This window comes from Vicugna pacos, chromosome 2 (assembly GCF_048564905.1).
Source record: "Vicugna pacos chromosome 2, VicPac4, whole genome shotgun sequence".
In the NCBI taxonomy this organism is placed as follows: domain Eukaryota; kingdom Metazoa; phylum Chordata; class Mammalia; order Artiodactyla; family Camelidae; genus Vicugna; species Vicugna pacos.
Genome location: NC_132988.1, coordinates 87,425,005 through 87,449,652, shown reverse-complemented (window position 1 = coordinate 87,449,652; position 24,648 = coordinate 87,425,005). Strand labels below are relative to the sequence as shown.

The window sequence follows — 24,648 nt, the reverse complement described above, 5'->3', positions numbered from 1 at the left end:
CCTTTCTCTCCATCCCCCCGCTCCCTCCCCTCTATAGCCTCCATCACCTGTCTGACTACCTGCTATGAACCGGGTGATAGAGGTGTGACACGGAAAACAGTATCATAGGACATGGGTCACACGTCAGATCCCCAAATCAGCTGGGTTAAGGAGGCTAATGGGCTGAATCACAGAACTGAAAAGTCCACGAGTTCTACCTTCAAGAAAGTTAAATTCAGGAATATGAACAATTCGTTTATTCATTCAACAAATACTTATCAAGTGCCTTCTATGTACCAGGCATTTTTCCAGGCAACGGAGATACAAGAGTATATCAAACTGACAAAGTGTCTTTTCTTAAGGCACTTACATCTAGTAGGAGGGCAGTATAGGAACAAATGAAACAAAAACAAAAAGGTGTAAATATTTAAAATATCAGATAGTGACCAATGCTATTGGAAAAATAAAGCAAAGCCAGCATATGCAGAGCACTGGGGGAGAGGGCTGCGACTGGAAATAGCTTTTTCAGAGACAGTCTCACTGATAAGGTTGTGTGTGAGCAGAGACTTGAAGGAAATGATGAGGGAACCATGGGAGATGTGGGGGGAGAAGGTTCCTGGCAGAGAAGACAATGAAAGGTAAGGCCATGGACCATGTTTGGTGTGTTCAAGTCCAAGGCAAAGGGATTCAGCAAAGGGAGGAGTTCTCTGCAAGTTAGGGAAGGGCAGAGAGGAGGCAGGTGGCCAGACCGTGTCAGGTCTTGGAGGCCAGTGCAGGTTTTGACTTTTATGGGGAGAGATTGGGAACTGTAGGTGGACTTTGAGCAGAGGAGGGACATGAGCTGCCTTAAGTTTAAAAGGATCATGTTGGCTGCTGTGTTGAGAGTAACCACTGTGTTGCAAAGACATAATGAGGGAGACCAGTTGAGAGGCTGTTAAGGTAATTCAGGCATGAGAGAATGGTGGCTTGAGCCCAGGTGGATGCAGACGAGGTGGCGGGGTGTGGTCAAAGAATGGACATGGTTTGAAGAAAGAGCTGGTGACATTTGCTGATGGATTGGATGTGTTATACACTAGAAGGGGTCAAGGGGGGAGGACATCAAGGTTTTGTTTCTAAGAACAGAAAGGACGGAGCTGTTTTTCTGAGACAGTCAGGGAAATCAGGAGTTGGGTCTTCTACACGTTAAATGTGATAAGCCCATTAGATGTCTAAGCAGTGATGTCAAGTAGGCAGCTGGATATGACGTCTGGAACTTGGCAAGGAGGAACTGGCTAGAGATAGAAGTTTGGGAATCATAAGTCTAGTGATGATATTTAACGCCTTGATAGTAGCTGAGATCACCAAAAAAATGAGTATAAACAGAGAAGAAAAGAGGGTGAGATTCAGCTCTGAGACACTCCAGAGTTCAGGGAAGAGTGAGATGAGGACCCAGCCATCACCTACAGTCTGTTTTCACCTGGATTGTTTTCCGCTTCAGGTGGCATCTCCCCTCAAGGTGCTGATAGAGTCCTTGAAAATTCCCACCCTTCTGTCCTGTCCAGTTAGCAACCGGAGTGAAAAGATAGCACCTCTTTCCAAGTTGCTGAAACAAAGTATCAGGATTAGGATGGAATTTTGTTCAGCTGTCTTATTGAATGAACATGTGAATGAATGAATTGTTCAAGCCGCTAGATCCAGATGTTCCTGAGGCCAGAACCCTGGACATGTCAATTACATCAGTGAAGTTGAGTCACGTGCCCATCTCTGAACCAGTCACTGAGGCCGAGGACAGACAATGCTAATTGTCCAGCCCCGGGTCAGTTGCCCTTCCTAAATCTAGGGGTTTGGGTTCATCCTTACAACCTACATGGACTCAGAGTCCCCAGGGAAAATCAGGATACTATTACCAGTGAAGTATAGTGCCAGGGTACTATAAACAAGTGAAAGTTGCTGGGCTGTGGGAAATAACAAATGTTCATTACCAGCAGGAAGGCAATACCTCCTCTTAAGAAGCTTCCAACGTGTTGGGGAGACAAATCTATAGCAACCACAGGGCTGTGTGATAAGTATGATAAAAATTCACAGAGTAGTACTTGGAGCCTAAGGAAGGGGCATTGGATCTAAAGGCATATGAGAAGGATTTTCCAGAGGCAGTGAGATCTAAGCTGAGAGCAGGGGCGCTTGAAATCCAGCAAGGTGGGGCGAGTGGTGAGGACAGTGTTATAAGAGAGGAACAGCATGAGCAATGGCTGGAAGGAGCAGGGTGTATCTGGAAAATTGAAAGTAGAGTGAGTGGCATAGAGAAAGGGGCGGTCAGTCCGGGTAGGTGGCATAGCATGAAGGACTTTAAGGTAGTATTGAGTTCAGAATTCTTCCCAACAGCAGTAGGGTGTCACATTTAATTTCTGCTTGGCTGGCTTCCAGACAACGTGGAGACACAGGATAAACTTTGAAGGATTTGATTGTTTGCTTGAGTGGCTACTGTTGATTTGCACCATTTGCATCTTTTCTTTACTCCTCATATGGTTCTCACCTTTTTTCTGTCTCTTGAAGGTGATGGTGCCAATGACGTTAGCATGATTCAAGTGGCAGACATTGGGATAGGGATCTCTGGTCAAGAAGGCATGCAGGTGAGTGGATGTTGGGCACCCAGATACCGTGAACCTCACCTGCCCATCCAGAGGCAACATTCTCCGTGGCCAGACCTCTGTGGTGGAGCGAGGCTGTCTGCGGCTAGCTCAGGAGTAGGTGGCAGGACAGTAAGCTATTCATTCATTCATCACTTTCTGGGTGAGCAGTATTGGTATTTTCCTGGGCAGTTTTAGCTCTGCAGTTCACTTACTCAGTTTAAAAAGTATGTTGTCTAACTCATAAGAATGTATATTTTAGCCCTGCAATAACTACATGACTTTTGACATTGATGAGAGCTACTAAGGATTTGAATAAAAGACCTAAGGATCTTAAAGAAGGAGTGGGGAGAAGATCTGAGAGAATGAGGACGGTGGGAGTGTCCTGTTTATGTGTGTGTGTTGGCTGATGTTTTAGGCACTAAAGTCAGATAGAAGCTTGTCCAAAAGACTGCTTGTCATCTGTGGAGCAAATGCTGTCAAAGACAAGTGGGGATGAGGCTTAGGGTTTCCCAGGAATTGTAAATTACAGCATCTCTACAAAAGATGAGAAATTCAAATACCTCTTTGCCTGACACATTATACAAAGTCCCATGGAGTCATGACTACAGTACTTCTAATATTTTCCTCCTGGAGGAGAAGCAAGTGCACATTGTGATGAGCTGCCTCCTAGGGACAGCGCACTTGCTGAAATGACATCGTGAGTGGTAACCAAAGAGAGGACTTGTTTCGTTGGCCCACACTGGAAGCCTGCGTAGGCAACCTGTTAAGGCTCTGTACTTGAGGGGTTTTGTTTTGGTTTGGTTTGGGGTTTTTTTTTGGTCTATGTGTAAGGTTTAAAACATATTTGAACTGTCTGAGCCTGCTGGCAGTCAGGTGGCCAGGCTCTGTCTGTTCTAACGCGTTGGATTGCTCAGGGTGACGTTCTCTCCCCGTTGCCTCCACAGGCTGTGATGGCCAGCGACTTTGCCATTTCTCAGTTTAAACATCTCAGCAAGCTCCTCCTTGTCCATGGGCATTGGTGTTATATCCGACTCTCCAACATGATTCTCTATTTTTTCTACAAGAACGTGGTATGTAGCTCCAGAGAATTCGTCCCTTCTCTCCTCCCATTTCCCCTCCTGCTTGTGTAAGGAGTGAGAAGGGGGCGCTACGCACAGCTCACTGGGCTCAGTGATGTTTGGGAAGCAGCCAGGAGCACTCCCGTTGCCTTACCAGGAATAATCCGGGAATGTGCTATATGTTTCAGCTGCTGACAGCAAATTCCTAGGCTTGTCCATCTGCTAGCATTTTCTATTCCCTGTGCATTTAAATTCAATTAGGCCCTGTCTGGTTCATTTAGAGTCCAATTTCTGACCTTCCATTAAAAGGTTGTGACAAGCAGAATTATGAAATGTTTAATGCTCTCTGTCAGTAGAGAATGAAAAGATTTGCTTTCATGTTGCAGGAGATACAAAAAAAAAAAATCTGCAGTCCCCAAGTGCGTGTCCCATGGGATATATTGAAGATACAGACACAGATACAGGTGGAAACCCAGTACAGTGCCTTAGCCTGGAGCTGCTGGCACCCCCAGAGGAAGAATTCTCTGGCAAGACTATAAAGTGTGTTGGTGCTTGGTAGCTGTTTGATGATCAAGGAAATTAATTTGACTGTATGATTCCTAAAGGGGCAGGATTTGATTAGTAGAAGTGCTGGCTTTGAATCTTTAGCATACCACTTAAATTTCAGTTTCCTCTTTGAGAATCTCATGTTGACCTTAGATTGCTTCACCTAAATCCCTTCTAGGAGGGCTTATTACGCAAATATGTCACAGTTTTCAGACCAAATTTATTCTTGGTCTTAGAAGTCTGTGTGTGGCAAGTTAGTAGTAAACATAAATTTACATCACTCTATTGAAATACGGTCTTTAGGAAAAAGATGACTTTAACGGATCGTTTTTGGAATATCCCAGATACGTACTTTAGATCTGTGCATGTGTGGCTGTCTGTCTGTCTGTCTGTCTATCTATCTATCAGGAGCTTTTTTTTTTCCTGTAGCACAATGAACTTTTCAGGAAGCTCTCAGTATTTTACCTTTAGAATTAGCACTTTTAGTCAAAGTTTAAAAAAAAACTTTCATACTTTAGAAAGATATTTGAAATGTATAATGTCTCTGAGTACCTGATTCGAAAAGCTGTGACTTGCAATTTAAAATTTCAGGATGGTCAGTGACTTTTAGAGGGGAGCCCCTCTCCCATGTTTTGTTTTTTTAATACCTTGGCATTTTCCTACCTTCTCTTGTATTATGATGCAGCCCACCGCATCCCCTCCCCCTACCTTTTAACTCCACATTTTGAACTAATATTAAAAAGAGATGTGCTCCTGGAGAGAGCAAGTGATTATTAGTAGAAAGTACATCCCTGGAGAGCAAGGACCCTGTGGTCCCTCTGCTCTGTGAACCTTGGTGGCCGTTCACACTGGTATTCTCCCAATTCAATCCCACGTCTTTCTTGCCCAGCTAAACAATGAATGGCTTGTACATTGTGGAGAACAGGGCCAGCATCAGGAGCCATTTGAGTGGCTTAGCTTCCTGAGACTGTGGTTCCTGGGTCTTGGCCAACTTTTGAGATAGTGATGAGGACTGTGGATTCAGAATAGCACCCCAAACCTCATGTACCCAAACTGATACATTTTCAAGAGTGAGGCATAATGCATGTCCGTGGACCTTAGGCTAAAAAACTCTCAGAATTGTGGCCCCATCCTAAGATGTTCTGCTGTATCTATGATGCCAATGCTAATAATATCTTAATTGACTAATATGCATTAAAAAGGCACTTTATAGGTCATGAGCACCTTCCAACTTCATCTTGATACTAAACCCTAAGGTGATGTAATTCTCATTTTCCAAACAAGGAAACCAAAATTCAGAGAGGTTAGGAAAATAGGCTGAAGTCAGTCCATAGGAAGTGTCCCCCAGCCTTGAAACAACATCCCTGAATCTAAGCCCAGTGTCCTTTCCTGGGGCCTGCCTTGCCTGTGGGGCACAGAGCTTTTACTATCATGGGCTTGTTCTGTCTGAGACAAAATACTGGAGGAAATGATGTAAGATGTGTGTGCTTGGCTGCTAAGGTGACCACCTGTCCTGGTTTTCCTGGGACCATCCCAGTTTTAGTAATAAGAATGCCATGTCCTGGGAAACTCGTCAGTCCCAAGCAAAGTAGGAATAGAGAGTTGGCCACCCTGCCAGCACCATCCCATTTCGCCACTAAAAAATAATTGTGAAGCCAGAAAGCAAGAGAATAAACACTGGTTGCCACGTACCAGGCACGGGGCTAGGTTCTTTACCTACGCTAGAATGTCTCCAGTTGAATATTGGCTCTGCCACTTATTAGCCAGGCAACTTTGGGCAAGTTGCTTCTCTTCTCTGCGCCTCAATGTCCTCATCTGTAAAATGGGAACAACAGTAATTCCCAAGTTGTCATGAAAATTAAATGAATTATCTGCAAAGCTCTTAGAACAGTGCCAGCACCACATAGTAAATGGTATGTGTGTGTATGCGTGTATATGTTTATATGCTTTAATTTACTAAAACAGTTACCAGAAGAAGCTGCAAGGTAAGTTGTGGGCTTCCATTCTGTGATGGAATGAGGAAGCTGCTCTGAGGGAGAGGCTGAGAGCACTGCTCAGGATGCAGCGTGGGGCATGTGCGATCGTAGCACGCATTGCTGTTTCTAAGATGCCGATGTCCCTCTTTGTGTCCCTAGGCTTATGTGAACCTCCTTTTCTGGTACCAGTTCTTTTGTGGGTTTTCAGGAACATCCATGACTGACTACTGGGTTTTGATCTTCTTCAACCTCCTTTTCACGTCTGCGCCGCCCGTCATTTACGGTGTTCTGGAGAAAGACAAGTCTGCGGAGACCCTCATGCAGTTGCCGGAACTTTACATGAGCGGTCAGAAGTCAGAGGTGGGTGCTTCAGCAAAGCCGCACGGGCCAGATCACACCCATTGTCAAAGCGCGTTTTCCAGTCAGCTGAAATGTGTGGTGTGTTGAAAGCGATTTGAATTGGCGGTTTCCAGAGATCTGTACTAACACAGCAGGTATAGTTACTCTCTTCTGAGATGAACACAAATGAAAGATTGGTTTTTATGAAAGATTTTTGTCTTTATGAAAGATTTCAGGTGCTTCTAAGAAGAAATCCAGTCTTTAGACCTTACAACTATTAATAGCTAGTATTTACTGAACCTCATGGCGCCTTCTGTTGTGCAAACTACTAATTATTCCTGGTCCCAGTCATCGTCACAAATCACTTGGAGAAAGGACCTGGTATTGTTCCCATTCTAAGATGAACAGTCTGAACTTCAAAGGGGCTACGTAACTTTTCCAAAAGTCTCATAGCTGAAAAATGGCAGAGCCGGGATGTGAACACTTCTTAGGCTGATTCTAAAGCCAAAATGAAATTCTTTAGGTTCTCCTGTCCTGGAAAACAGTGGCATAACCTTGATAGCTCCCGCTGTCCAGAACCACATCCCCCCTCCCCTTAATTGACCTCTCAGCCTTATCCACCCACCTCTGATATATCACGTACATCTGCCCCCTTTCCATCCCTCTCTCTCTACCCTCATTGTCTCTTACCTGGAGTATTGTAGTTCGCTGATTAGTGGGGCCAGCTGTCTCAAAGCTCATTCTTTCTAATTCATCTTTTACAGAATTAATGATAACCAGCATTGAGATAGCCTTACGAACATTTATGTAATGCCTCCTATCTGCCAGGCACTGTTTTAAGTGCTTAACATACATAAATCGAATTCTCAAAATGGCCCTGCCAGATAGGCACTATCGTTATCCGCACTGTGCATGAGGACAGTCGGGCACAGAGAGGTACCTTAAGTAATCTGCCGTGTCACCAAGCTCGTGGGTGGTGCATGTGAACTCTGGTTCCCGAGCCCGTGCTGGGCTGCAGAGAGAACATTGCTGCTGTCTTTGGTCCTTGGATACCTCCCACCCTTTTGCTGTTTAACGGCCAGAAATCCAAAGTGCTCTCGTAAGTACATCATCAGGATCACTGGGACAGAGGTGGACCAGCAACCTGTAGGTACTGCTACGTGGACAAAGCAGAGGGGTCAGTCTGGTCAGATAACTGAGCCTTGAGAAGAGGACTCTGTGAGTCAGGACTCCTCCGGTTGCAAGTGACAGAAAACCAGTTCAAATTGGCTTAATTAAAAAAAGGGAGATGTATTGGGTCTGAAACAACCATGGGTGTTTTGCATAGCTGCGAAGTCCGAGAGGAGTGGTGACAGAGCACTGTCACTGTTAAAGCAACTGTAAGTGCTGCTTATGGCTCGTTGGCCGCAGCTGAGTCCCATGCCCTTCCCTGTGTTTACATCGCTTTGGCCAGAAAGACCATTTCCCCACCAGGTCTGGGCAGTAGATCGTTCCTGAGGGCAGAGCTGAACTACATGGACGGGGCTGAGAAGGCGGGTCCCCTGTAGGTCTGGAGAGATGAGAATAAGGCCCTCCGTAAGAAATCCATGTGCTGGGCTTCTCTGGCCCCACTGTTCTGAAGATGCTGACCAAATCAGCTCATGTTAGAAATTAGGGGTTATGTTTAGCATGAGTTTAAATTCTGGCTCTGTGGTATGTGACCTTGGTGAGTTATTTAACTTGCCTGTACTCCAGTTTGTTTACTTTCTGGAGACAGTGTGAGGATTAGGTAAGATTATATGTGTAAAATTTCCAGCCATATTACCCTCTCAATGTTATTTTTACCCCATCCCCAGACTTAACCAGAAATTTGAGGAAACCTTGAATTTAAAATGATACATTTCTTTTTGTCAATCCAACTTTATTCTGGCTTGAATTGCCTTTCCAGACTGGAGAGTAATTTAATGTCCCAAAGCTCAAAGAGCCGCCAGCACAGAGGAGAAGTCAGCTTCCAGGGAAGAATTCCTTACTATCCTTTAATATTATCTAATCCATTTAGATCAAAGAACCACATGGGGTTTTCCCTAAAAAGTCCAATCTGACTAAAAGTTCAAGTGCAAGAATGTGTGGTTGGTATTAATGAGGGTTGTCCTGCACCACAGACCTCAGTTAAATTCCAAGTTCATTAGAGAAAGAGGGGTAAAGGGAGACCTTTAAAGTTTTTTATAGTTGGTGTTTTAAAAGCCCATTTGTACAGCCTGAAGGTTGTAATTGGTCCTTACCCTGGAAGAGTTGAGGTCATCGTCTCCTATTGTTGAAGCCTCTTATCAGTCCTTTGCACACATTTGTCTATTGAGCTGGCCAGTTTTATGATACATGGTAATAGCAGGCAGATTCCCAGCATGTGGCTATTGATGAAAGGTAATTGATTTCATTGACTTTACCTTCCAGAAGAGTTGTCCTTTCTTTGAACTTGGCCTCCAAACAAATTCTGTTTTATGCTTGGGCCATTTCCTGTCTTTGGTGTTATGAAATTCACTATTCAGGGTAATAGCATCTCTCTCCTCAAAAGGATATGGGTCTGGAGTGCTGCAGACAGAGGCTTCCCTTCCAAGAAGCAATCATCTATTACCTGTCTCTCATCACCCACACAGTCTTCTTCCCTAGCTTTGACTTCATGTCCAGATTTCCCCTCTCGGTTTCCAGGAGATCCCATGAGTCACTCCCTTCAGCCTCTCATTCATCTTATCCTTGACTCTTCTTTACCACTAAGTCCCCATACTCACAAGACTGTGGAGAATTATACTTGTTACCTTTTGTCCCTAGGTTTTTTGAGCAACCTCTGTTCTCCTAGAAGCATGGAGTGATATTTTAACTCATCCCAAAATGTCCAGTGACATCTTGGTGGCCCCTTTGACTCTGCCACATTCTCTTCCACCATTTGATTGTGCTTTTGCTTAGATTTTATGGACACTGGGATGAAGAAAAACAGGTAGAAGCTTCCATCATTTCCAATGAGAAAACTGTAAAAGAAGATACAGGGAAAAGTAGACTGGGAACAGTGACTCTTCATTGCTTGGATTTTCCAGAGGACAAAGAGATAAGAAAGAAAAAAGGACAGGTGTAAAACTTCCAAGTGTTGTCTTCTGAAGGATGGAAGAACATATATGGAAACTTTGTATTATTTACCAAGCTTTATTCTTTAGGAGACCACTGGGCATTTTCAAGAAAATCTCAGCCTCTCTTTGCATGTGAAAGGAAATAGGTTTATGAACATGTAAGGGGAAGACTAGCTCAGGGAGATGATACACGTGTTGCTGTTTTTGTCCATGACACACATCACTAATAAACCATAGCACTCCGTCCTCCCTGCTGGGTCTAAATGGAGCCTCAGAATCCTTCTGCATACACATTACCATTTAACCAGGGTTGTCTCTTGTTTGAAAACCTGTTTCCAATCACTTGACAAGTGTCTCTACTTGATCGTTCTCTCTCTTTCTACGAGCTTTTGGTAGGAAGCAGTTTAGCACCTGAAAGTTACCTGAGAATGGTTTATTAATCCAACAATTATTTGTTGAGTCCTTGCTATGTACCAGACACTGTTTTAATCACTTGAATAATCAAGAGCCCAAGTCCCAGTCTCTGAAGTTTGCATTCTGTTGAGAGAACATAGAAAATCATCAAGTGAACACATAACATTATGTCTGATGGTGATGAGAGACTTCAGAGATGCCATGGCAGTAAATGATTAAGGGCGTAAGTTTTAGACTGGTCTGGGGAAGGAGATCTGTGCCTCTGTGAGGAAGTGACACTTGAGTGAGGAACTGGTCACGTGGAAGATCCAGGAAAGAATTTCTGGCAGAGATAATAGTGCAGGTGAAGCCCCAAGGAAAGAATGGATTTGGCGTATTTGAGACATAGGGTGAAGTCTGTGTATTGGGAGGATGGTGAATGAAAGTAAGAGTGGGCGAGGTGACTTTGGAGGGCAGGGGCTGCAGTGGGCAGACCACACAGGACCACATAGACCACCGAGAGGAACTTAGATTTTGTATTGGAAACACAGAGGAAGTCATTGGAGGGATAAGAGGAGGTCAGTTTGATTAATTAGGGAGATGGCATAACCTGATTTACATTTTTTAAAACCAGCTGGCTTCTATGGGAAGATTGGATTAGGGCTAAGAGAGGAAGCAAAGAGGCCAGCTGGACGGCTCTCCATTCATTCATAGAGAGTTGGTGGTGAATTAGAATGAAGGGAGTAGTGGAGAAGAAGTAGATGGATTTGGAGTTTCTGAACCAGTGTTTCTTGATCAATAGGAAATGGAAAGTTAGTACCAATGTTCCTATTTCCAGGCAGATTTAAGATTGATCCAATGCTAAAAGTAATACGAGTTAAAGAAATTCAGGGATGCTTTTTTCGCCTGTGAACTCATCTCATTAAATTACAACCCCTCATTCTTCCACCACTGTTTACAAATCCCACCTGTTTTGTGAGTGAGAGAATGAAGGGATAGAGGTTCCCCCCAGAGAAGCAAAAATATGCACCGGCTTGTGTTGTTCGTTGATTTTGCTTTGACCCTTATTAATCACTCCCTCCCCAACATCTGTTTCATTTTCAGGCATACTTACCCCGCACCTTCTGGATCACCTTGTTGGATGCCTTTTATCAAAGCCTGGTCTGCTTCTTTGTGCCTTACTACGTGAGTCCTTGTGTACTCAGACAATTTGCTGTTAACAAATCAGTGATGCTTCTTTGCTCTTTGTTGCCAATATCCGCATCAGAATAGGCTTATTAGGGTAGATAGCTCATATAATCAAGTTGATTATTAACTAACTCAGTTATAACCTCCTCCTCCAAAATATGTTAGGTAATGGATTAAATTTGGAGAGCAGTGCCTAGCTGAGTCCTTTTGGGTCTCTTTTTGGCCCTGTACTGCTTGGTAATTTTTGTTAATAACTAGAAAAAAGTTCTAAGTCCAGCCATATAATTAGATGAGTCAGAATCAGAGAGGCAAAGTCAGATTATGAAAGCTATTATGAGGGAGTGCTGGGCTAATTCTACCAGGATGACATTCAGAGTATTAAATTTAAGTTCTTATAAGTAGTCTCCCCAAAATGAAAAAAAAAAAAAACCAAAAAACCTATTTTATAGTTAAAGAATGGAAGAAAGGTAACAAAGAAAAGAATGTGTAAATTAACTTTAAAAATTAGGCCAACACCAAGCACAAAGCAGCATGTTACAGCTACTCATCCACACATCCGCCCCCCCCACAAAGAAAACATGAATTTAATCACGGATGATGTTAACAAAGGTTCTATTAGTAATAAGAATGAAAAAAGTAATAGTCTCTAAGTTAATCATTTTCATTCTTTATTCAAATAAAATGACTTGAATTCACCCAGTTAGAATATTTTAGGTATGCTGCATTTCAAGAGGAATGGCTATCTGAAGTGTACACTGAAGTGTACTCATCCTTCCCGAAGACAAGGATGAGAATTATAGAAGATCAGAAAACTGTGTCATTCGAGGACTACTTTAAGGACTTGAAGACATGCACATATGAGAGGGGTGGATATTTACTCAACAGAGATAATAAACTCATGTTAGCCTTAGTACCTACCTTAGAGGTTTGCAACTCTGTTAAGTGAGACATATTTGATATTTCTCTGTACCACAAAAGGGCTAGAAGCATAAGTAACAGTTTCAAGGAAAATACATTATGATTCAGAATAAAAAGGAATTCCAACTGAAAAGTTCAAAGATTAGATGGCCTGTCTGGGAGAGAGTCGGTCTCTTTTCTGAAAACGTTCAAGGTTATCCTAAATGACCAGTTACCAGGAACACTGAAGAAGGGACTGAATCCTCAGTTGAGCCGTGGAGTGAAATAATGACACGCCCCTGAGTTTACACAGTCCCTCAGAGTCACCATCCCTCATCCCCTCTCTGCAGGCCTACCGGGGCTCGGACATTGACATCTTTACATTCGGAAATCCACTGAACACAGCTGCTCTGTTCATCATTCTGCTCCATCTGGTCATTGAAAGCAAGAATCTGGTGAGTGGTTTTCCTGCCTCTGAAGGAGCCTGAAACTATCCGTGGGGAAATGTCTATTAGCCGTGACCCTGCTAAGCCTTTCATGCCTAGAAGGCACGTGGTAATGAGAAGAGCGATGACCGCGTGGAAGGAGGGGGATTCACGGCCACTCTTGTTGGTCGCTGAGTGCCGTTAGGCTGAGGCTGACTTGCAGCCGGGGAAAGTGGAAAACACCTGCCTGCTCCCCTTGGTGGTATCCATGCTGTGGGTGGTTCATGGAGGTGAGTCAGGCTGGAAAAACAATCACCCTTCTGTGGCCAGCATTCCTGAAGACCAAGCTGATGCCTTTCGACTAAAACAAAAGCAGGTGTCACGCCATAATCCTGGTATACTGACTTTTGTAAGTGAAGATTTTATGCTTTTCTCATAAGACCTAAAAATGTATCTTTTTCTCCTTCCAGAATGTTTACCATTCATTTAAATCTAGATCTTTTTGAGCTTAGTTGCTGATTTAATGATAAAGTTATGTATTTTCATCCACATGATTGCAAGGTAGCTCTGCAGCAAAGCTAATACGTAGGATTCAGATACAGAGAGCTTTATCGCAAACCTTCCTTTGCAGATGAAGAACACCCCACCCCTGTCTGGAGAGTTAACTGCCTCTGGGATTATTTATGCTGCTCGCTCACTTCCAATGTCACTGTCTCTACTGTCGTCAAAGCCACTGTCACCTATTCCTGAGCCATTGCGACAGCCTTCTTTGTGTTCTCACCTGTACCCTTGACTCCTCCAGTCCTTCTCTACAGAACAGCCAGAACCATCCTTTTGAAATATATAAGTCATATTATATGATTTATATAAACCCTTCAGTGGCTTTCCATTGGACTTGGAATAAAATCTAAAAGCCCTCAGATGGCCTGTAAGGCTTCGTGCAGTGTTGCCTCCTCTTCTCTCTCATTTCCAGTTACTCCTCGGCTGGAAACACACTGCCCCTGCTTTGGTTTTTCAGCGTCAGTGAGCTCATTACCACATCGGGGTCTTAGCATTGACCCTATCTTCTGATGGTGTTATTCTTAGTTCCCTTTTGGATCCTGCACTTCACCCAGCTCAAATGCTATTTTAGGTTTCAGCAAAAATGCTTCTTCCTCCAAGAGCTTTTCCCTCACCATCTGTTTTTTTCATCCCTTTTTTCATTCATAGTCCTGATAATAACATACTTATTTATTTAATTATGTGATTATTTTGTTCATGTTTCTCTTCTACATTAGACTATAATCTCTTTGGGGACAGAGTTCATGTTTATTTTGTTCACCACTGTATACCAGTATCTAGGACAAGACTGGCACACAGTAGGTGCTCAGAAAATATTTGAATGAATGAATGAATGATTAAATGACTAACTAGTTGAGGATATATTTAACATCTTGATGGTGATGTATTTCAAACAGGAAGTAGCTGAATGAATGAGGCTATAGTTTCAAATGTTTTATGAGGTTGTATTATGAGATTATTTTAAAACTTCTTAAGTAGGGCTGACTATTTTTGATATCACTCACTTTGTTTATAACCTGCTATAACCAAACATGAGAAACCTAAAGTGTAGTAAAAGGTTATTACCTGCAAATATCTGATGGGAAGAGTAAAGGAAATTCTAGAACTGAAATATTTGGGGTTGTTTTAGTATGTATTTAATTTCATTTTATAGATACTAAAGTGACATGGCTTAAGTTCGGACATTGATTAATGTCCGAAGACTCTAAGTGTCTGGTTGGATTCAGTGGTTATGAGCAACAGCAATCTATTTTGGCTAAAATAGAAGAGTTATTAAAATGTATTGAAGAATCATTTCTTCTGTATAGCACAGGGAACCATATTCAATATCTTATAATAACCTTTGATGAAAAAGAATATGAAAACAAACGTGTGTATACACACACACACACACACACACACACACATATGCATGACTGGGACGTTATGCTGTACCCCAGAAATAAATGCATTGTAACTGACTATACTTCAATTAAAAAATATATATATATATGTATAGAAAAATTGTGGTCAGACAAACAAAAAACCCATCCTGAGGCTCCAGAGTTGCTCTGTTGCTCCAGGGAACAGAGCCTAAGGGAAGGCTTGTCGGGATGGTACTCTGGCCTGAATTGGCCCCAGTCGTTTCCTTCTGCTCTTGCCTTGTTCATTGTGCTCCAGGTTCAGTCCCTGGTGACAGAATTCTATTTCCTTAGCTCCAGTCATAGGCTTTGGTAAGAGGAAGAATATTTCGCCGAGATTGCACATGATGCTGGGTGTCCTCACCATGAGAAGGGGAGTGAAAGCAAGGTGCCAAGAACAGTGACTGCTCTGTAAAGGATGAATCATTAAAGAACTGTTCCTCATGCCAGGGGAGGCTAGAGCTCATGGCCTCTGAAGATTCACTGTCAGTATGAGTCAGCTATTCTGAAGATGTGAATTTGCTTCCCTTCACACTTTTGCCCACCATCCCATTGCCACCTCCCCTACCTCCCTGTCAGTTTTGTGTCCCTTGACTCTAACTGTATCAATTCACCTAAACATGTCAACTTTATCAAGTCACATCTCACTTGCCAAAAGCACATCTTAAAGGGAAAAAAAAAAAATCAGGCAATAGGGCTCAGCGGGAAGAACATTTGAGAAAGAAAAAAATTAAGAAATCGTTGTTTTAGAGACATAATAATCTTAATTGTGGATTTAGCAACATTTTCTGAGCATTTCACGCATGTTTACAAAATGAGCAGTCTTTGTGACTCTTGTGAAGGTATCTGCCCTGGGGAAATACTTTGCAACGTTGAGAGGAAAATGGACAAAATTGGACCTTGTGTAAAAATTATGGCCCTAGAAAATCAAAAAGATTAATAAAAGCAGTGCTTCCCCCAAAAGAGGAATATATACCACTGTGGTATATACAGTGGTTGTAGGTGGTACTGTACACTTCACTAAACTACACTGACTGCCGCATTAGATAATTCTCTTTTGTACTTTGGATTGTGTCAAAGAAATAATCTGTTCGGGGTATTGTGTTTTATCGCAGTAACTCTTGCTAATTTACCTTTGTAACAAAGGCGGATCAGACCCCAGACTCAGCACTGTTTTGACAGGTAATGCTGATATTGCATTTAAAGGAGTAATCTGCTTTTCTTTCTAAATAAAGTCTCTAACTTAAATAGTAAACCAGTTGACAGAAAAATATTAAGAAAAATAATAATGCAAGCTACATGTAGATATGAAGGTGGACAGTGTATAGTGTGATACACAGAGCTCTATTTCTTGCTCATGTAAACTTACCAGGGTTCTAGACAGCTCTAGAGCAGTTGTCCTCTGAGGGTTGGCTCAGTGACCCCAGGTGTCTTGTAGCTGTACCATCTGGAATTATCCCCAAGAAGAACTTCTTGGTTGACATGGAAAAAAGGGGACAGTATGGAAAATTGCATACCCGTTCTTCCATACTTCCAGCTTGAAGCTTTTGCAAGCTTCCCATTACCTTTCATTGGTCAAAGCAGGACATGTGGCCATGCTTAACTTCAGGGGGGTGGAGAAGTGCAATCCTCTTGAATGCTTATTGGGCAAAGAGAATGAGAATATTGGTGCGCAACAGTAGTGTCTACCACCTACTTAAGTGGATTAAGTCTGAGGTTCACTGGATTAATGAAGACACAGACAAGTGAGTTCACTATATGGAAAAATACAGAAAGAATCCAAATGCATCATGGTGCATGGACAATACAAAATAAGTCATCAGAATTACTTCTTGGCTTTTAACTTAAGCTTTGTAGAATTTAAACAGTGATATGAGCTATTTACGAAAGATGCTTTTGCCTTCTCTCTTCTATATTTTGTTTGGTTCACTAAGGTTTGTTATACCATTTACCTACTGCTTAGAGTATTGTCTCTTCAACACAGCAGATGTTGCCCGACTGCAAAATCCTATCAGAGAAAGCATGTTCATCTCCCCTGCTCTTCTTGTCCTGCAGACTTGGATCCACGGGCTGGTCATTGTTGGGAGCATCTTGTCTTATTTTTTATTTGCCTTGGCTTTTGGAGCCATGTGTGTAACTTGCAACCCACCATCCAACCCCTACTGGATTATGCAGGAGCACATGCTGGATCCAGTGTTCTACTTAGTCTGTGTTCTCACCACCTGTGCTGCTCTTCTGCCCAGGTATGGTATTTGTTTTACCATCAAGAGAGTACGTGACATCATAGGCTTAGAATTCTTCAAGCAACTGCTAACAATGGCTGTTAGACCATCCGGGAGTAGTGAAGAAGTCAGTCTGTGTACTAGTTAAAATACTGGTTTTAACGCTTTCACCAGAGAACAAAAGTGGCTTAAGCAGATGAAAAGATTTATTTCTCTCTCAAGGAAGATTCTAATCTGGTTGACAGTCCACAGGGTTAGGGCAGCTTTGTTTCACAAAGTTATCCAAGGGCTTAGATCCTTTCCTGTCCTTTTTGTTCTGCCATCTCCCAAGGGTGTTGCCCTCATTTGCATAACTGAAGATGACTCACCACCAGCACATCCACATCCCTGCATCCTTGCAGAAAAGATGGAGGGCATACAGTTTTCCAGCTTTCCTCCTGGCTTTTTTTTCTTTCCTGCATTGGCATGACCCAGACATGGCACACATCCTTGCTCATATCCCATCAACTAGAACCTTGGTGTGCAGACGCTGAGTGGGTAAAATCTGGGGGTTTCTAAAAGGAAGAAGGGGAGAATGAGTCCTGGGGGACATGTAGCAATCTTTAGTACAGACTCTAGACATTGAAAACTTACCTCCTTTCTCTGATTTCAATTATCATTCCCACTTTCATTTAACTCAGTTTCTTATATGGGATGGAAATGGCTAAGAAGTATGCATGGGTTTTTAATCTATAGATTCTTCAAATTCTTTAGAGCTCTTCCCCCTTAAGTTTTATAATATCTATCTGTTTAGTTGAAAACGTGATAGCAAATAGTTGTTCTACCTTTTTAAACATGATATGAGCATCAAAATGGTGATTTCATATTATTCTCTAACAGGCTTGACATATTGGCTCACAGGTCAAACTTGGCCCATTGCCTGTTTTTGTAAATAAAGCTTTATTGGCACATAGGCATCCTCATTAATTTAAGTATTATCTATGACTGCTTTTGCACTACAACAGCAAAGTTGAATAGTTCCAACAGAGACTACCTAGCTCACAAAGCCTGAAATATTGTCTGGACCATTGGACAAAAGTTTGCCAACGTAGCCTGTAACACCATCATAAGACATGATGGGCACAAACCCTTTATTGCTGACAGATACCCCTTCTAGAAATGCATAAGAGAAACCCACCTGACTCATTCTGTGGTTCCAGTTATTTACATAATAATATCATGGTTAACCTGAGATGCTTCTGTGGTGCTGTTATTACCAGCTTTCCGATTAAAAACTGACAAGATGAATTTGTAGAATTTATGAAGAAACAATTACTTTAAAGTTATAACCTGAAAAAATTTCTTTAAGAGCATTAACAGTATAATTCTATCTAATATTGTTCTGGTAAGCTGAAAAAAATAACCCTCTAAACTATATGCATGTCTTATCTCTGGAACCTTTGTTTCTTTATGTAGCAAAAAAGGAATTTGCAGATGTGGTTAAGTTAAGGATCTTGGGAGGGGGAGATTATGCTGGGTTATCTGCCATCACAAGTATCCTTGTAAGAGAGGGGCAGGGGGAGATTTGACGCAGAAGAGGAGAAAGCATTTTGACCAGGGTAACAGAGATCCCTTGGTCACAATGGGAGGAATGCCAGCAGCCACCAGAAACCAGAAGAGACAAGGAATGAGTTCTCCCCTAGAGCCTCCAGAGGGAGCACAGCCTTTCCAACACCTTGATTTTGTTTCAGTAAAACCAATTTCAGAACTGAGAGAAAAAGGTTTTGTTGTTTTAAGTCACCAGCTTTATGGTAATTTATTATAGCAGCCATCAGAAACTAATACAGATTTTGGTATGAGGAAGGCGGGTGGTGCTGTAACAAATACCTAAAAATGTGAAAGTGGCTTTGAAATTAGATAATGGGCAGAGGCTGGAAGAATTTTGAGGCACATAGTAGAAAACTACTAGACTCCCTTAAACAGACTGTAGGTAGAAATATGGACGTTAAAGTGCCTGCTGGTGGGAATTCAGAAGGAAGTTGGAAGATGGGTAGAGAAAGCCATAGCATATCATCTTAGAAAATACATAAACAGTCATAAATTGAATGTTGCTAGAAATATGAATGTTAAAGGTACTGCTAGTGAGATCTCAGAAGGAAATGAGGAACATGTTATTGGAAATTTGAGGATAGGGGATTTTTGCAATATAGTGGCGGAAAACGTAGTTGAATTGTGTTCTACCGTTATGTAGAAAGCAGAATTTGTAAATGATGAGCTTGGATATTTAGCTGAGGAGTTTTCTGAGAAAAGCAGCAAAGGTTTGGCCTGGTTTCTTCTTGCTGCTTATAGTAAAATGTGAGAGAAAAGAAATGGAGGGAAGTACTTTTAAGTCCAACAGAACTAGATTTAGGAAATTCTCAGCCTATCTAGATTTCAAAAGGTACTAAAATCAGGAGACTGTTTGGGAGTATGCCCTAGAGAGAAGACCAGGAGTGTGGCTGGACAGCCTTTTGCTGGCGCTGAAGAGATGAGGTGTGCGACTCGTGAGTCCCCTCAGCCACCTCAGCAGCCACCAAGAAAGAAGGTGGGATTACACAGGAAAGATCTGTGGAGGACCCTCTTATCTAATGGTATAAATCCCCATGACATACATTGGAGACTCACAAGGTTTTTGAGAATGCTATAGCGGCATAATTACTGCCACTTTGGCCAGAAAGGGACAAGTTTGTAGTAATTCGTTCCCATAGCTTTAGGAACCAATAGCTAGCATTTAAAAATATATTACGTGCCAACACTCTGCCTGCTTTGTATGTTACTATCTCATTTAACTTAACATTAAGCCTGTGATGTAGCACTATTGTATCTTGACTTTTACAGATTTTCTTTATTTCATTATTTATTTGGCAATAGGGAAGTCACTAAATGCTTTACAAATATTTAATATTATTATTATCTCCATTTTATAGTTCACTTGTCTTCCTCCTTTACTTCAGCAAGGGCCACCAGACCCTCTTACTTTTTCTGATTGGCGAGTATTTCTTGTGTCCCATAGTGCATTTGAGGTGAATGTAATTCTGTGATGCTTTTTGTAACCTAGGCTTACATACAGAGTTCTTCAGGGATCCCTGTTTCCATCTCCAATTCTGAGGGCTAAGCATTTTGACTGACTGCAGAGGAGAGGATGGAAGCTCTCAAGAAGTGGTGAGGGCCTGGAAAGATGAGTCAGGTGACATCTAAGTATGCTGACCACTCACCTGCCATTCAGAGCGAATACCCATCTCTGATTGTTCTGCTGCCTTTGCAATGACATCAGCAACTTCTTGTGCGGATAAACAAGGAAACTCATCTGTACATGAAACTCATCTGAAACTAAGGCCTCAGGGGTGGCTGGACCCTCAAAGGATTAAAAAATCAGGTTACCCTCCTTGAATTGCAAGTATTCATTCAAGTTTGGAAGAGGGATTTTAAAGAGGTTTCTCTACCGAGAAAGAATGACTCGGATTTTTCCTTAAGGGACAAGAACATTTTACTGGACTTGCAAATGCCAATGTGATGACCTTTGCTGTATGTTTGTAGATACATCTGTGAAAGAGCTGAATTTGACCTGGACAGAGTTTATAGAAATGAAATAGTTGATTCAGAATCAAATGCTTTTATGAAACTTTTTGGATTTTGTGAAAGCATTTTAATTGTCTTAGAAATGCAGACGTTCTCTAGGGAATTCATTTGAGCGTATATTTATTTTACTCTCTGCCTATTTCAGTATTCTCCTGAGGTGGAGCCTTTACTGGGGAGGGGCAGCAGCAATGCCAGGGTTCCATGGAGACGTGTTCTTCTCTCTGCTTCCAGTCAAAAGAAGACTTTACATGAGGTCTGCTTCTGTGCCAGTAATGTCAATGTGGAAGCAGGCTATAGGTAAGGAAGACAGAATCAGCTAAGTCTAGAGCCCATTTGGCAATTTCCTGTATTCTGAAACTGACAATAGCCTGATCAAAATGAGACCATCAATTTCAAAACAGTCTACAAGAGACCTTTTGGGGGTTTATTGTCTTTACAATACCCTATAATTTTTCTTGTGTTGCGAACTCTAAAAATGAGATATTATAAACTGAGACTAATACTGGTGGTCCTCAAGAGGATTCCATGAGATTATTAGAAAAATTTGTTTTTTGATACATTTTAGGACAGGTATGTCTAAATCAAGTTACTTGCTGTTGCAAATCATATATGCTGGCTTTAGTTGGAACAAAGAAACTAGTTTCTACCCAAACTGACAGGTGTTATTATAATATCATGTATTCTTGTTGAGTTCTTTTAAAATTCTGTATCTATTCATCTGAATATTGTCAGCCACCCAGAATTTCCTTCATGAAATCTCCATGCTAACGTTCCATGTCTATATGAAGGTCTTCTTAATGACTATTCAACTATTATTCTCAGGGCTTAATCTTATACCTGTTGCCTACTATGCTGGTCTGATATTTTTTGTAGCCTTATAATATTATTGCAAATGGTCTTTTACACAAACAGATTTATAGAACATTCAAAATCCTCCATGGCTAATTGAGGTAGCTTTCTGCTTTCTTATGATTTTTTTTAAAGTAAACTGTTTAATAAATAACATATACAAAAACTGTCTTCACTCCTGTATATACTCACTGAATCCAACAGTAATTGGTACCAGAACTTAGATGGACAATCCTAAAGCACACCTTTTACCAGAATACTGTTTTGATCTTCTCTTATATGGAAAAATCAGTGTTGTCATATCGTCTGTTATCTTCATAGCAGCTGGCATTCATTCCCTGAGATCATCTTCTGATGAATAAAAATTTAGAGATATATTCACTTGTAAAAAATACAAGGAATTAGAATCTAATGATAAGAAGAATGAGTCCAAAAGACTAAGAAAAAAGGGCAATTTCCAAGATCCAAAGTATCTATACACGTGAGTAAAGTCTTGAGTTTCCGTGAGTCCGTAATCTGTTTTCCACAATCCCACAATCCCAAGAACTCTGAAAACTGAAGTTTTCATAAATTAGGCACAAATTCAATGTCTTAAACAGACATAAGGCTATTTATTTATTTAATGTAATTATTTGTATATTTTTGCCACAAAAATATTAATACATTTTATTACAGGGTGCTGAACTTTTTAATACTAGGTTTTCAAGATTTAAAAAAATTCTGGACTCTGAAATAAATCTGGCCCTCAGGAGAAAGTGATTTTGGATCTGTATGAAGCCTTTTAAAGGGTCTCATTTACAAATGAGTAACTTTTATACAAAGTCACCCATGCTGATGTGACCTGTTGCATTTTGGTGTTCAGTGCATTTCACCAAATTTGGGGAGGTGGGGACTAAGCATTACATTATTGCTTTTAGAAGCCAGGAAAAATTAATTAACAGTATACATTTTGCAATACAATTTTACCCCAAAAACTTTATAAAAGAATTGGGTCAGATTCCCAAAATGTGCTCTAGACATTAAAGATCCTTGCACTCTTGCCAGAACTAAAGTTTTCCTTGGACACTCAGTGGCTGCTTTGAGACTATTAGCAACCTCATTTCAGACTAATCAAAGAGCCATCGGTCGTCTAAAATAAAAGCATGTTCCTTCCTGTGAGAGTGAGACAGGTAAGTAAATTTTGATTGGTGGGGAACTGGGTGCCAGCTATTATAATGGGAGACACAATTTCCTGGGGTTTGCTATCCATATTTCATATCCATTAAAAAAAAGTGTACCATTTTATTTGTATTAAAGGTTATTTAAAATAAGTATAATACGTACATTTCACTGAACATGAGCATAATTTGTTAGATTATGTACTGATAACAAAACTGACATATGTTCTCATATAGTTGTGACCACAATTCAGTTGCTGGATTTTACATTCTCAACAGGTTTATACAAACTACAGAACAAGAGATGAATAATGTGGAAGTGTCAAGACAACTTTTCGAATGTGCATATGCACACAGGTAGAAAAGTACCAAAACACGTGTATAAAATTGCAGGTGACCTCTGTGGAATGCTGAGGCCGCCCAGGTTGCTGGTGAAGGTTAGTACGGAATTGTATTCATTCAAAAGGCATTTGGATGTTGCAAAAGGGATGCCTGACTCATTAAATTAGGTGCATGTGAAGATTTGTGTTTTGAAACTTCTTAGTGGAGAAAAATTCTTTGACTAATTACTTCAGAAATTGATGTTCCTAAAGTGGCCTAGTGCTTAAAAGCATCTTTAAATTTTTGTTTTAATTATCAATGGGGAGAAATGGCAACACCAGATATTAAACATCTTTTGAGGAAAATTGCAAAATACTTTCCTTCATGCAAAGTCTTACTGTGCTTTTTATTGGTATGGATGAACACAGGAAAACTGGGAAATATTTAATTAGGGATGGGATACAATTTAATTTTCTTTTTTTAAAAAATTACATCTCTTCACTCTAAAGCGAGTTTGCCTTTGGTAAAATTTAATTTCAACTTCATTATCCCATAGGAGAATGAAATACTTCCCACAAATATTTTTCCAGTTGTTGAAAGCTCAGTTGGCAACTGATACACAGTGAACAAACCTCAGCCAGGAAGGTTCCATGGAAACTTTTCTATAAAATTACAACCTTGATTTGAATTCAGAATGGGCAGTCCTGTGATACCAAGTGCTAATATTGATATCAAACGAAAGCTTTGTGCTCAGTCTGTCTTGTAATTTCTGCTGTCTTTCATAAGTGCTCAGAATTATGCAAACTTTAGAAGAGAAATAGAAAATAACTTAAGCATGTAAATTATCTTGGCTTCTAATAAATCAAAAGCAAGTCGCCAAAGTTAATACTGAAATTTGCTACTATGCTACTCTGCTTGAGAAACAAAAGCTGGCAAAGATGAGTCAGCTTGGATCTCAGTGTCCTTTCTGTGACCGGACAAAACCGAACCTTCTCTAACCTGTTGGGCTAGCGCTTGAATTATTCTCTTTCCAGAGTTGATCATTCCATGTTACAGTCAAGGTTAAGCCTGCCTGGCAAAAGAACAAACTTTAGCTTTGTTTTTTAAAGACTTTCATTGAACTTAAAGTAGGAGAAAAATAGAATGTTTTTAAAAAGCTGAATAAAACTAGACCAAGAAGACATGAACATTTGCAGCGCACTGTTAAGCATCCCGGTCCATGAAAAAGTGCTTCTGTATAGCTCTCTGCAAAGGAAGAAGTTCTGCATGGTCAGGAAGGCCGTTTTCTTTGAATGTCGCTGGCAAAAGTCTCTGATCATCTTTGGAATTAGTTTAGGAGGAAGGTGTGGATATATATTTGTCTTTCAATCCATTTGACAAAGTATGTCACATTGCTATAAACTCCAGGCCCCAGGACTTTGGAAAAGCAGACGGAGCCCCATGAAGTTAAGCCAAATAATGTCCACTGTCCTCCAGGCCGCTCACAAACAAGAGGCCCGCCACTGTCACCCTGTAATGAAGAGCAGTTGATGTGAGTCACCGGTATGTTAGAGTCCTCCTAGGGTACAAGCTATCCTAGGGATAAATAAATCCAAACCCGGGTTAACCAACATCTTGTAGAATTTCAACAAAGCTTTCATTGTCAACCCATGAGGGAGCACGCTTCCTACAACATAAAGTGAACTTCCCAATGAACATTGTAAATGCTGAGCTTTAAAAGAGGAGGGACGACTTGGAGAAGTTCTGTATTTCTTTATGGTATCAGAGGACTTTTTGTTATTTCCTGCACTTATTCAAAAAATGTCTTGAACTTTTTTTTTTTTTAATTTACTGTATCAGAACTGATTCTCTTACAGCTGAGCTCATTCTTTAATTTTAATCCATTTTATGAATTTAGAATGTACTCAAAATGAAACATTCAAGGACTCTTTTCTCACAAAAAAAAATTCTAAAACAACTCACTACTTGGAAGATTTTTGCTATGCGAATGAATGCATCAAGGAAAACACTCAGGGACCACTTACACATTTCTT

At 41.0% G+C, this 24,648-nt stretch overlaps 2 protein-coding genes across 8 annotated transcripts in view; one reads left to right on the top strand and one right to left on the bottom strand.

The window, feature by feature from the left end:
* Window positions 1-20,094, top strand: part of ATP10D (ATPase phospholipid transporting 10D (putative)) — a 94,970-nt gene extending 74,876 nt beyond the window's left edge. Inside the window, exons 17-23 of one of the 4 annotated variants that reach the window (XM_072944443.1) lie at window positions 2,512-2,588; window positions 3,533-3,658; window positions 6,328-6,528; window positions 11,103-11,183; window positions 12,434-12,538; window positions 16,525-16,712; window positions 19,768-20,094. In XM_072944443.1, the coding sequence (XP_072800544.1) occupies window positions 2,512-2,588; window positions 3,533-3,658; window positions 6,328-6,528; window positions 11,103-11,183; window positions 12,434-12,538; window positions 16,525-16,712; window positions 19,768-19,837 (848 nt within the window). In that variant the 3' untranslated portion in view covers window positions 19,838-20,094. Of the gene's footprint in view, window positions 1-2,511; window positions 2,589-3,532; window positions 3,659-6,327; window positions 6,529-11,102; window positions 11,184-12,433; window positions 12,539-13,139; window positions 13,429-16,524; window positions 16,713-19,767 lie in introns of those variants that run through there. The other 3 variants (XM_072944454.1, XM_072944456.1, XM_072944459.1) reach the window with 3 other exon arrangements.
* A 1,634-nt stretch (window positions 20,095-21,728) lies between these two features.
* Window positions 21,729-24,648, bottom strand: part of CORIN (corin, serine peptidase) — a 217,928-nt gene continuing 215,008 nt past the window's right edge. For all 4 annotated transcript variants that reach the window (XM_015249997.3, XM_015249999.3, XM_072944469.1 and 1 more), the window contains exon 22: window positions 21,729-24,125. In XM_015249997.3, coding sequence (XP_015105483.2) covers window positions 23,943-24,125 — 183 coding nt within the window. In that variant the 3' untranslated portion in view covers window positions 21,729-23,942. The remainder of the gene's footprint in view (window positions 24,126-24,648) is intronic.